General features: G+C 43.0%; 1 protein-coding gene across 11 annotated transcripts in view; it reads right to left on the reverse strand.

Moving 5' to 3' along the window:
• Positions 1 to 12,172, reverse strand: part of KIF16B (kinesin family member 16B) — a 321,890-nt gene that overhangs the window by 153,780 nt on the left and 155,938 nt on the right. For all 11 annotated transcript variants that reach the window (XM_070052111.1, XM_008256361.4, XM_008256360.4 and 8 more), the window contains exon 16: positions 965 to 1,047. In XM_070052111.1, coding sequence (XP_069908212.1) covers positions 965 to 1,047 — 83 coding nt within the window. The remainder of the gene's footprint in view (positions 1 to 964; positions 1,048 to 12,172) is intronic.

A 12,172-nucleotide genomic window follows, 5' to 3' on the forward strand; every position in this document is an offset into this window, starting at 1 on the left:
TTCATGCAAAGCTACTGGGGGCAGGTTTTCCCCTCCCTGTTTGTTCCCATGAACCTGTGGTCTCAAGGCTGGAACACACAAGAAGCTTCCCTGGCAGGGGTTGCAACATTGTCATTATTTGCCATCTCCTGGCGGCCCTTAAAAGAGCGCCTGGGGAGAGAGGCTGTGGAACTCAGTGGTTAGGGCAGAGGTTTCCAGGCCCACAGGTCAGTGTGCAGCCCAGGATCCCTACTTGCTGGCTACAGAGTCAGGGAGGGTCTGCCTCAGGCTTCTTTTCTTCATGATCATGTCTGTCCCACAGGGGACATAAATGCTCCTGCACATTTAAAGTCGTAGAACAAATGTGGAAGTTTGGCACAGATCCTAGCTCAGAGAAACATGGCTGTCAACTCTGGCCAGCTTTCAGTCTAAAGGCCAGTCGTGCTGTCCCTAGGCAGGTTCCTTCCTTCTCATTTCTCCCTTCCTTTCTCTTCCTTGCCCATCTCCTCCATTCAGGAGTTCCCACGCCCTGTCACTAAAAGTCACCTTCCAGTCAACAGTCCTACACTCACCCCTGCTCTATGTCTCACAGCAATGAAACAGCCAACTGACTGTGGCGGCTTCGGGGTGAAAAGTGGTTCCAACATCAGATAAATTCTTAAAACAGATGCTGATTGAGTGGAAGTCACTCTCCACTTCAAGCAAAATGATGTGTGGGGGTCAGGCTGGAGGCTAAAGAGAAAGTCTAGAAAGGTCTAGACGGGGCTTTGTCTCCTGCTCTGGACTTCACTGGGTGCCCTCCTACTTCATCTGCCAATCATCTGCCATAAGGAAACTGCCTGGAATCACTCCAGGCTACAGAACCTCCTTGCAAGTGGTTCTGAACTCTGGGCCATCCAAGTGCTGGAATCAGCGTGGCGTGGGCCCACCCACCCACACTGCCATGCCACAGCACAAGGTCCCCTGGAGACACCATGCTGCTCACCTTCCTTTTTTCCCTGAGCTTGGCGGCTTCCTTTGGATGGTTAAACCGAAACATATTGGTTCTGCCCAAGAGTATCACGGCACCTGAGAGCACACAAAAACAGCAGTGAGTTCACAGCAAGCTGCAACATCATAACCTGCAATTCTAGAGCTGAAAAGTAAGTTCTAATGCCTTATAAAAGGATTCAGCTTCAGTCTCAAACGTCTACTTCCGTAAGCCAATTCTAAACCTGTGAATACTTTTATTTTTATAGCTGACATCACAATACTCATAATATCCTAGGCAGAAGTGATGAATCTAAACATTACAACCCATTATGAGATTTAAAACTTAATACACAGATAATTAGACTTTTGACTGTTTAGAAGAAAAAAAGAAGCTGGTTCTCCAGAGACATACTATCAAGCAAAGCATATGGTCACAAATTTGGGAAATGTTTATTAATGCTGATAAAAGTGCAACTCTCAGAGAAAAGTGTTTTCAAATGCAAACAAAGCAAAAATGGCAGAGTGCAGGTAACTTACTAAAACTGTCCACAAAATCTGACAGCAAAGAAATTGTGCACATGTGTGATCTAGGAGTGTCCAACGAGAACAGTCCTGCAGGGTCAGGAGGCTGTCAGCCTGGTTAAGCAAACAAACAAGTCCTCTCTAAGGTCAGAGCTGTCCACAGCTAGCACAGTGTGGGCAGGTCAGCGAGCTCCTTGTCACTGGAGGCATGCAACAGGAGCAAAGCCGCAGAAGAGATTCACGTGCTGTATCTGGTCCCACCGCCTGAGAGCCTACGGGACCTCAGGACAGACACGCATGACAAGGCTGTGTAGGCGGAAATAGATGTATTGGTGGAGACCAGAACCACATACTGAAGTCAGCCACCATGGATGATTGAGTGGCTAGCATCTGAGTGATTGGGCATAGGCTGCTGTGGCTAAGGACAGACTTCAGCGTGAAGGACCTGATCTAGGCCTTACTGGGTATCTGGAGGGCAACAGCAAGTGTTGGAGTCATCACAGGGAGAGGATGACCTCAGACAGCAGAATGGGTTAGAGGAGAGAGCCAAATCCACCGAAACACAGGCTTGTGAAACAGCAGCAAGCAGTGATCCTGGGTGCTTCAAGTAAAAACAGACTGTGATGACCCACAGAACCGGGATACAGAGTTTTGACCAGAGGCCACAACTGGTGGACAGAGATAAAATTCTGTCCACTGATATGTTCTGTCATATCTTGCTTAAAGCTTCAAAAGCAAAAATATTAGTTGCAACAGTTTTAAACCTGAAGTTTTCACATGAAACTCCAGGTTTCTTCCTAATATCCCTTTCAATATTGGATGATATGGAATCAGCTCTTTATTGCCACTTGGCAAAAACCCCTGGGTCATGACAGCTGCCTGCTCTGGACAGGGCATATGACATCCCACTGACCACAGCTGCCAGCCTCTCTCCTGGGTGACATCATCACAAAGACCCTTCAGGTATAACATCATTACTCCACATAGCTATTCTGAAATGTCAACCAGTACATCCACCTACATTACCATGGTGTCAGAGAGATTTCAAGTTCAACATGGCTAAAATCAAACTGTTTTAGGGGCTGGTGTTGTGGTGCAGCAGGTTAAGCTACCCCTTGCTACTCTGGCATCTCATACTAGACTGCCAGTTCAAGTCCCAGCTACTTTGCTTCCAGTCCAGACTCCTGCTAATGTGCCTGGAAAGTACTTGGCCTAAATACTTGGGAGCCTGCCACCAATGCAGGAGACCTGGATGGAGTTCCTGGCTCTAGCCTGGCTCTGATTTGGCTTTTGCAGTCATTTGGGAAGTGAAAGTGAATTAGCAAATGATCTCTCTCTCTCTTTCCCTTCTTCCTTCTCTCTCTCTCTCTCTCTCTCACACCCTTTGTCACACTGTCTTTCCAATAAGTAAATAAATCTTAAACAAAACACATACCAAATCGGTTTAGAGTACAACCACAGGGAGTAACTGAAGAGCTGGTTTTGGTAGTTGTCACTATTTTCTAGCAATGGAATAAACGTGAGAAGGCTGTTTTAGGAGACCTAGAAGGGCAATGCTGAATGTTACCCACTCTACAGTCTACATCTGCTTCATCCCCCTCATGTAAAATTGCATTGTCTGTTTTCCAATTATGGAAAAGCACCATGACCATAATTAAGAAATGTATTTCCCATGCCTTTTAAGCCTAAGACTTAGAGCTGCATGCCACATACAAAGTCAAAAGTTAAGCAGCCATGTCTGGGATATATGCATATTTAATGCTCTTAAAGTTACATTAGAGATTAATAAGGCAATAGCATTCCAGGTGTTAATTACATCTAATCCAATTCTTTTTTTTTTTCTTTCTGTTAATCACATGCCCAGCCATGCAAGCTGAAAATTGCTAAAATATGGTAATGGCAAAATAGAACAGTATTTCAGAGACATACTTCAAATAACATTAAATCACTGAAAATAATCCTGCCACCCACATTATTTGCATCGAGTTCACATAAAAAGTCCTTTAAAGAGTTATAAAGGAAAGCAAAAATATCCACAACAACTAAATTGTTTCTACCTAAATAATGTCAACTGCCTGGCATGTAAAAGGGGCTCCATTAAGGCTGGCTCCTTCCTTTTCCTTTACTGTCCATTTTGACTTAACAAACATACTGGTGCAGGTGTTTGGAAAGCAACTGAAGACATAACAGGATGTCTGCATCCCATGTGGATGCCTGGTTCTTGGCTCCTCTGCTTCTGGGACAGCTTCCTGCTAACATATACCCTGGAAGGCAGCAGATGATGGCTTACATATTTGGGTCCCTGCAGCCCACATCAAAGACCCAGATTAAATGCAGGCTCTTGGGTTTCATCTGACCCAGCCCTTGTTATTGCGGGCATTTGGGGAAGTAAACCAACCAATGGAAGATCTCTGTCACTCTGCCTTCCAAATAAGTAAGTAAAGAATATCTTTTTAAAAAAAATTAAATAAGTTTTAAAAAGTAGATGAGATAAAAATCTAATAATCTTACAAATGCAAATCTGCAAATGCAGGAGAGAAAACAGGCTCAGCATTCAAAAAAAGGAGGGGAAAAAAGGAGGTTTACTGTATGGGAGGTCAGAGGATTCTCTCAGGGAAGTCATGCTTCAGAAAATCTTAAAGGATGAATTGGGGAAAAATGGAATATGCAAAGGTCTTAGAGCAGAAAACAGCGAGGAGGAGGAAGAAGTGGAGTAGGGAGAGAGGCGGTAGTGAGGATGACAACTGGAAGACAGGTGCAGCAACACTACATGGTTAGCTTTGAGTTCTGGAACGACCATTCTTGCAACTGGATGAAGAATGGCCAAAGGGGATCCGACCAGACATGGACAAGCTAGGAGACTACTGCAATGTCCAGGCCTGAAGAAGAGGGGTAGGCAAACAAATCCAGAAGATATTTAGGAGATAAAATCAACAGGAATTGGTGATGTACTAGAACAGGGAGACAAAGGGAAGTGCAGCAGTCAGTTCCTAAGTTTGGGACTTCCCCACTGAATGGAGAACGAGCCACACTCACTGAGAACTCTGGGAAAGGACAGGATGGGGGTGGGAGGAGGTGAGGGGATCAGCTGTTTGGTTTTAGATCTAATGAATTTGAAATACCGTGGCAAATGACAATTGGGTCGAAAGTTATAAAACAAATGCCTGGGATGCTCATCTATCTATCTACTTCTTTAATTTACCTACCTATTATCTATCTATCTATCTATCTATCTATCTATCTATCTATTCTCTATCCATCTATCTATCTCTGGGTATGTGTGTGTGTATATATATATATATATATATATGAACACATACACAAGTAAGTGAACATATCTATGAGGATACTTCAAAAAGTTCATCATGGAAAAATGAATTAAAAACAAGTCTGTTTTGGTGCAAAAACCGTTTAAATGCATTGTCTTTCATAACATGTATTTCCCGTGAATGTTCTGAAGATACTCTCATAAGTGAAGCAATAGGAGTGGGGACGTTACCCAGGGGAGAAGTGAGAGGTAAAAGAGGAAATCAACTAAAAGAAAAAAATAAACGGGGTTGGGGGGGACATGGAGGATATTATTGAATGAATGTAAAGAAGGAATAAATGAAGGAACTAGGACGGAGAATGGTTAAGAAAGTACAGTTTCTGGATGAGCTACACAGCCTGCGTCCAGCCCAGAAATCTTAGTCTGACCAAGGACAAGTCACTGCTCATCCTCCCCAGAATTCACTTTCCTCATCCAGCCATCAAACTGGAAAATTTCTAAGATTCCTTCCAGACACTAGCTTCTAGTCCTTGAATCTGGGGTTAATGTGATTAATCCCAGCAGATGGACTTTTTGTGATGCGCTTAATTTGTAATTTTGGAAGCATGTCTAAACCTCCTTGAAATACACAAGGGCTTCTCTGAGATGACTTCAGGGCTCGTTAAATATCTGAAGATAGACAAATTCCAGGCTGACTGAAAAGAAGATAGAGGGGAAAAGACATTGTAAAAGGGCAGTCAAACATTTATTCAAAAGGAAGGAAGGAAGGAGGGAGGGAGGGAGGGAGGGAGGAAGGAAGGAAGGAGGGAGGGAGGGAGGGAGGAGGGAGGAAAGAAGGAGGGAGGAAGGGAGGAAGGGGGAGGGGGGAGAGAGAGAGAGAGAAAGGAAGGAAGGAAGGAAGGAAGGAAGGAAGGAAGGGAGGGAGGGAGGGAGGGAGGGAGGAAGAAAAGCTTCATTTAAATCTCTGAGCAACCACTGAAGGCTAGTTCACATGAGCTCTTCTGTGTTAACATTTCAGATAAGCTGACAGAAGCATATAACCACTTCTAGTCATTTCTAAAGAGTACAGGGACAATAACCAATACCACCATTCATTTCCCTACCCTTCAAGTGTCCGGTAAGATTTTCTAATTCTGCTACTGCACAAGGTGATCAGCTCGTTACTTTCCTATGAACTGTTGTCACAGGAGTATTTCTGAGATGAAGATGAAGGAATGCCTTTATTCAGGATTACAACCAACACACACTGAGACAACCACAGTCCTCAGAGTTCACGGTCCAACCTGCCGTACTTAGAGGCAGCAATGGGAATAAAAACCAGGGCCTCCTGTCCTGCTGCTTCAGGCCCCCTCCCCACTCTAGAGTTCAATTACCTTAGAAAGCCTCTACCCCCATCTGCCCAACACACAAGCCTGCTCCGTGAAAGACACGTTTTCATTTCAGATGTGACAGCTGAGGGAGCCACGCTCTGCTGGGGAATTTTCTGGAATGGTCCGGATCAGAAGTCAGGGGGAGGGAGGATGGGTAAATTTTCTCATTTTACTGCCAGGCAGTTAAACTAACAGTAGACAAAAAGAAACCTGTCCATGTGTGATAGCTTTCCTTCCATTTTAAATGCCCTCAGACACTTATTTATATTAAAATGAGCTGTGATGATGGCACCATTTGGAGGGTCCTGAAGAAGATGCATCTCTAGTACCATACACCGATATTTAAGAACAGAGTAAGTGGGATGCTCTAGGGCTTCAGTCTGCTCTACGTGGACTTTGTTATCTGAGATACTTGAATGACAGTAATTTTTCTCTATCCCCAAAATGGTTTTGGTTAGTTAAATGGAGAACATTAAAATCTAACAGGGTATTTGTGGTGGGTGAGAAAATCTCACATAAATATTAAATTCAAACAGGACACACTAGTTTGGTATTGGCGGCTGGCCTGGGGGTGAGTGACAGATACCAGGAATCAAAGCACACTATCAGACTATCAGTACTTGTGAAGGTATAAATGCACCTGACATCTTACCTGAAAGCTACACAGGCCTGTCCCTTCCTGTACAATGTGGATTGCTCCGATACAGATTTACCATTTCCTGCTAGAGATAAATCACTTCAACCCCTGTTTGCTCTTTGTAAAGTGAAAGTTGCAAATTTAATATTCTGGGACTCTGGAGAAGAAAGAAAATTGATTTTCAATCTTTGCTATTAAGGTTTCCAGCCAAATAATCTATCAAGAATAATTTGCCCAATGGTGTGCACGGGCTGAGTGTGGAGCTCTGTGAAACTTGGAGATGCTCCAGTCTGATCCCAGGGAAATTTTTAGATGTGCGTGTGAGGGAGTGGGAGCTGATTTTTATTTCTTCTTAAAACCACATGGGAGAAACAGAAAGAGGATATGGAATTTGGAAAGCTAAGGTGGTCAGTGAAAGGCAATCCAAGACAGTAGATGATGATCCGATAAATCCCCAGGCCCCGATTAGAAGGCACCACAGTGACTGGGTACACCCTTAGTGACAACTGTCCATTCACTCCTCTCCCCAGATCCACAGACTTTGTCACCACACTACTGCTCACTGGAGGTGAGGAGCACGTTCCAAATGTCCTATCCTACAGTCATTTCCAAAATGCCTTCTTTCCCTCTTATCCCCAAGCTCTCAGCTTCTTATTTTCAACATCTTTTCCTTACTGCTCTTCTACAAAACTCCCTTTAGGCCAAATGCTGCCTTGTCCTCTGCTTCTGGGCCCACGGGTTACTTGTCTCTTGAATGCTGAGCTCTGACTTCCAGAGGAAATTCATGCAACCATCCTGGCACTTCAGAGCTGACAAATCTGCCTATGAACCCCCACCTTGGTCTCACACTACCCCTGGTACTCATCACACCTGCTTTCCAGTCTTTAGACATTTCTTCCCTGCACACTTGGGTCAAAGGATATCTAAGTCACTTCTTCACCTCATGCCATTACAACATCATTCATTCACTTCAAAATTCAGCTTTGAATCTACTCCCTCTTTCTTCAGCAGTCCAGAGCCACCCTCTGGAAGGAGCTGTGGTTCTGGGTGAGATGGGAGAAGCACACTGTGCCCTGAGGCACTGAATGCAGCTATGGCCTGGAAAGATTGCATGTAGCAGCTCTCAGAAGGATCTGAAGCACTGCCCAACTGATAACAGTGAATGGATGGCAAAATTTTTTCCTCCAGGGTTTCCTGGCTGAGTCTAGGAGGAAACTCCAAAGTGGACATTAGTGCAAGAGAAAGAGCTCAAGGGGAAGTCCTCGGTGGCGTGTCCTGCTGGCGGCAATGGTGGCGGCGGCAGCAGGCCCAGGAGGAAGGGCAGCGTCTTTCTCCAAGGGGCTCTGTGGTCTCCAAGAGGGTGAAGCAGAACCCTGCTGCTGTGCTTCATCTCTCCGTCCTCTCACTCTGTGGCCTAGACACAGGCACAGGCACAGGCACAAAAACAAGAGGTAGATGAAAGAGTAGAGAGCTCCATGTGGAGGGTGAAGAAGGGAGGATCCAAAGTAGCTGGGGAGCGGTGAGGAGAGCAATGTTCAAGGAAAGCACAGAGTACCTGTGTCCACACAGATCTGATCCTCAATAGCACACGAAGACTCCGAGAATGGAACTAAGACTGACCTCTGCTCAGGACCCGGTCTGGCCTATGTGGGGCTTACCCACAGCTATTGTAATAGCACTACAAAGGTTTCAGAAACTCAGTTGAGACTGGAACTGGAGCGACAATGCACACAGACTGACTGTACCTTATAGGTTGAATCCAACCAGGCAAAAGGCCTGGTAAAACAAACAGTATCAACATTTCCCATAGGATTCAAACAAGGCCGAGAGTCTCCAAACACAGCATTCAGAGCATCCAGGACATGATCCAAAACTATTACTCAGCATAGGGAGAACCAGGAAAGTCTCAACTTGCATGGCAAGAAACTGGCAACAGATGCTGAGGTTATGTGACAAAAACTTCAAATCAGCCATTCTAAAAATGCTCCAACAAATGTTTCAACACCCTTCAAAAAAACAAAGAAATAAAAGATAGGAAAACTGAAAAATTTAGTAAACTAAAACAAAAACTCTTTGGATGGACTTGAAAGCACAACAGAGATGATAGGAAAAATGAATGAATTGATGATAGATCAACTGAAATTATCTGAAAAGCAAAGGGAAAAAGACAAAAAAAACCAAACATAAGCAATCAGAGCCAATATGAGATGATGTTAAAGAATCTGCAGGACACATGAAATTATCTAACTTTCATGTAAGTAGAGTCTCTGAACATGAAGAAAGTTTACAGTGCACAGAAAAAAATTAAACAGATAAAGGCTGAAAACCTTTAAAACCCAGAGAAAGACTTGAGCCTATGGATTCAAGAAGCTTGACAAACTCCCAACAAGTAAATTCCAAGAAATCCATGTCAAGACACGTTATACAACCACATTATGGGGTGTGAAGCTGAAAATGATGTTTCAAAAAGAGAGCATAGAGACCAGTATGGTGAGCAGAACAAGACAGGAAGGGGGTTAAAGAGATGTATAAATTATTGTCTCCCAAAGGAACAGGCCTCGTAGGGTTAGCTTTGGTCAGTTGTTTTCATGCTCAGGCATGCATCAGAATCACTAACACACTGATAATAAACCAGATGACCAGGTCTCATCCCTAGATTTTCTGGTTCCATAAGCCTAGGTTGGGGTTTGGGAACTTGTCTATCTAGTGGGCTCCCAGATAATGTTGATGCTGTTACTCTGGGGACCAATAGCCTTGGGTACATTCTTTCAAGAACAGTTAGGGCTTTGACATCCAAAAAAATATCTGTTGAATCAGCCCATGTACAAGTGCTACACGTAGGACTGGCAGGTATCTCATGGAGGAAGCCATCTGATGAGTGCTTGGGATTAAGTGCAGGTGAGTCATGGAGAACACAGACACTGATAGCTGATGGCTCTTTGTAGCGCATGGCAGGTTTCTTCTGTTAACTGGAGAGCTTGGCCAACTCCTGGAAGATCTATTTCCTTTTCTAGTTCCACTAAAATTCTTTTTTAATTTGTCACTGAATAACTCACAGAAGCCCTCCAGCATACAAAAATTTTATCAACGGCTCCTCAGCTCCACTCCACAGACAATCACTTGTTCCCTCTTTCAGAGTACTTGAATAGATGCAAATATATTTTGGCACTCAAGCATAACACATCCAAAAGCAACTAAGTGTGAATTTTCCAGATGCAGTTGCTGCAGCACCTCTAAAATGAGCAATGAATGTCCAATGGCTCTGACAAACCAGTGAGACCAAAGGAGTGCACTGATATGAAAGGAAAAATTCATTACATTTAACAACCATTAGCTTTAAAATAACATATTACAGTAAAAATTTAAAAAAAAAATGAGAGACTAATTCCTAGTAACAGTAGGACAAATGCTGAAATACTCGAATTACCATGCTCTTGACTGTTGTACCATTTCATATTAAGTATATGGGGAAAAAAGAGGAAAAATCTAGGATCTACCAACAAGAGCTCAGGATCCACAGATTAGACATCATAATCAAAAACCGCACTTTCTTCAACAAATGCCTAGGCTTTCCATGGAATCATTGTATAATCACTGTATGAAATCAGGAGACTGAGCAGAACTAAGTGTTAGAGAGCACACTAAAGGCATGGTTGATACAATGCTATATCCTATGCACTCAAAAAGGAAGAGAACTTCTGGTGCCAGGCTTTGGGCAACACACATTAAGTACATCATCACAACAAGTGTCCCAAAACTAGCAAATGCCTTTCGTGATAGTGATGATGCCACCTGATGAAAAAAAAATACTGTAAATTAACACAGGAAAGTTGCTCATGTAATCTGAAGGAAAGAAGAAGCTGACACAGGTAAAAAGCATGCCCCTAATGGTGACAATCTGCTAACTTCAGGTGAACCTTCTACTGGCATTCACATGTTCTAAGTGATTTAGAGACAGTAGTGGTAATTATTACATATGCTTTTAAACAGACAAGCCTAACTAACACTTCCCAAACGAAAGTTATTTACTAATGAAAAGAGAAATGTGAGCACTGTGACTTGATCAGCTCTTGTCCTGACTGTTGATGTACAATGTAATACTTTATCCATTTTAGTATTTTTTTTTTGTTCTAGTACGATTGGTTGAACTCTGTAATTAACACACAATTATTCTTAGGTGTTTAAATTTTAACTGAAAAGTGATCCCTGTTAAATATAAGAGTGGGAATAAGAAAGGGAGGAGATGTACAATTTGGGACATGCTCAATCGGACTTGCCCCAAATGGTGGAGTTAGAAACGTCCCAAGGTGGCATGTACCAATACCATCTCACTAGTCCAAGTGAACAATTTCAGTTCACAATTGATCACACTGATAGGTCGAAGAGTCAAAGGGATCACACAAACAAGACTAGTGTCTGCTAATACTAGCTGATAGAATCAAAAAGGGAGAGAACGATCCATCATGGGAAGCGGGATACACAGCAGACTCATAGAAAGGCAGATAGCACTCTGGCCTCAAAATCAGCCCTGAAGGCATTCAGATATGGCTGAAGAGCCCATGAGAGTATTTTAGGCATGGAAAGCCAAGACACTCTGGGAAAAAAAAAAAAAAAAGACCTAAATGAAAGATCTCTGCGAGTGCGATCCCAGCGGAAAGAACGGGGCCATCAAAGAAGGAGGTACCTTTCTCTGAAGGGAGAACTTCCACTTTGACTATGACCCTGTCTGTATAAGATCAAAGTCGGCGAACTCAAAAGGCTTCCATAGCCTTGACAACTCGTGACTAGAGCCTTGGGAGATTACTGACGCCATAAACAAGAGTGTCAAATTGTTAAGTCAACAACAGGAGTCACTGTGTACTTACTTCTCATGTGGGATCTGTCCTTAATGTGCTGTCCAATGTGAAGTAATGCTATAACTAGTACTCAAACAGTATTTTACACTTTGTGTTTCTGTGTGGGTGAAAACTGATGAAATCTTTACTTAATATATACTAAATCGATCTTCTGCATATAAAGATAATTGAAAATGAATCTTGATGTGAATGGAATGGAAGAGGGAGCAGGAGATGGGAGGGGTGAGAGTGGGAGGGAAATTATGGTGGGGGGAAGCCATTGTAATCCATAAACTATACTTTGGAAATTTATATTTACTAAATAAAAATAAATAAATAAAAATAAAAAAAGAGAAATGTGAATAGCAAATATCAGCAATAACTCAGAAACTGTCGGTAAAAAAGCAAAAAGCTGTTGGTATTGCAAGCTGAGCCTGGAATCCAGTCAATTGTGGAGTTACTGTGGCTAGAAATCACTGTGACAGGAGTTACCACCCGTCAGTGCTCCCTGCTCTTGATATCTTTTCTTTTCTAAAAGAGAAAATGTCGCTTGGATCTGCTTCAAGGAAGTTCTTTCTGTGCTACTTTC

The sequence above is a fragment of the Oryctolagus cuniculus genome, chromosome 11, assembly GCF_964237555.1.
Source record: "Oryctolagus cuniculus chromosome 11, mOryCun1.1, whole genome shotgun sequence".
Lineage (NCBI taxonomy): Eukaryota > Metazoa > Chordata > Mammalia > Lagomorpha > Leporidae > Oryctolagus > Oryctolagus cuniculus.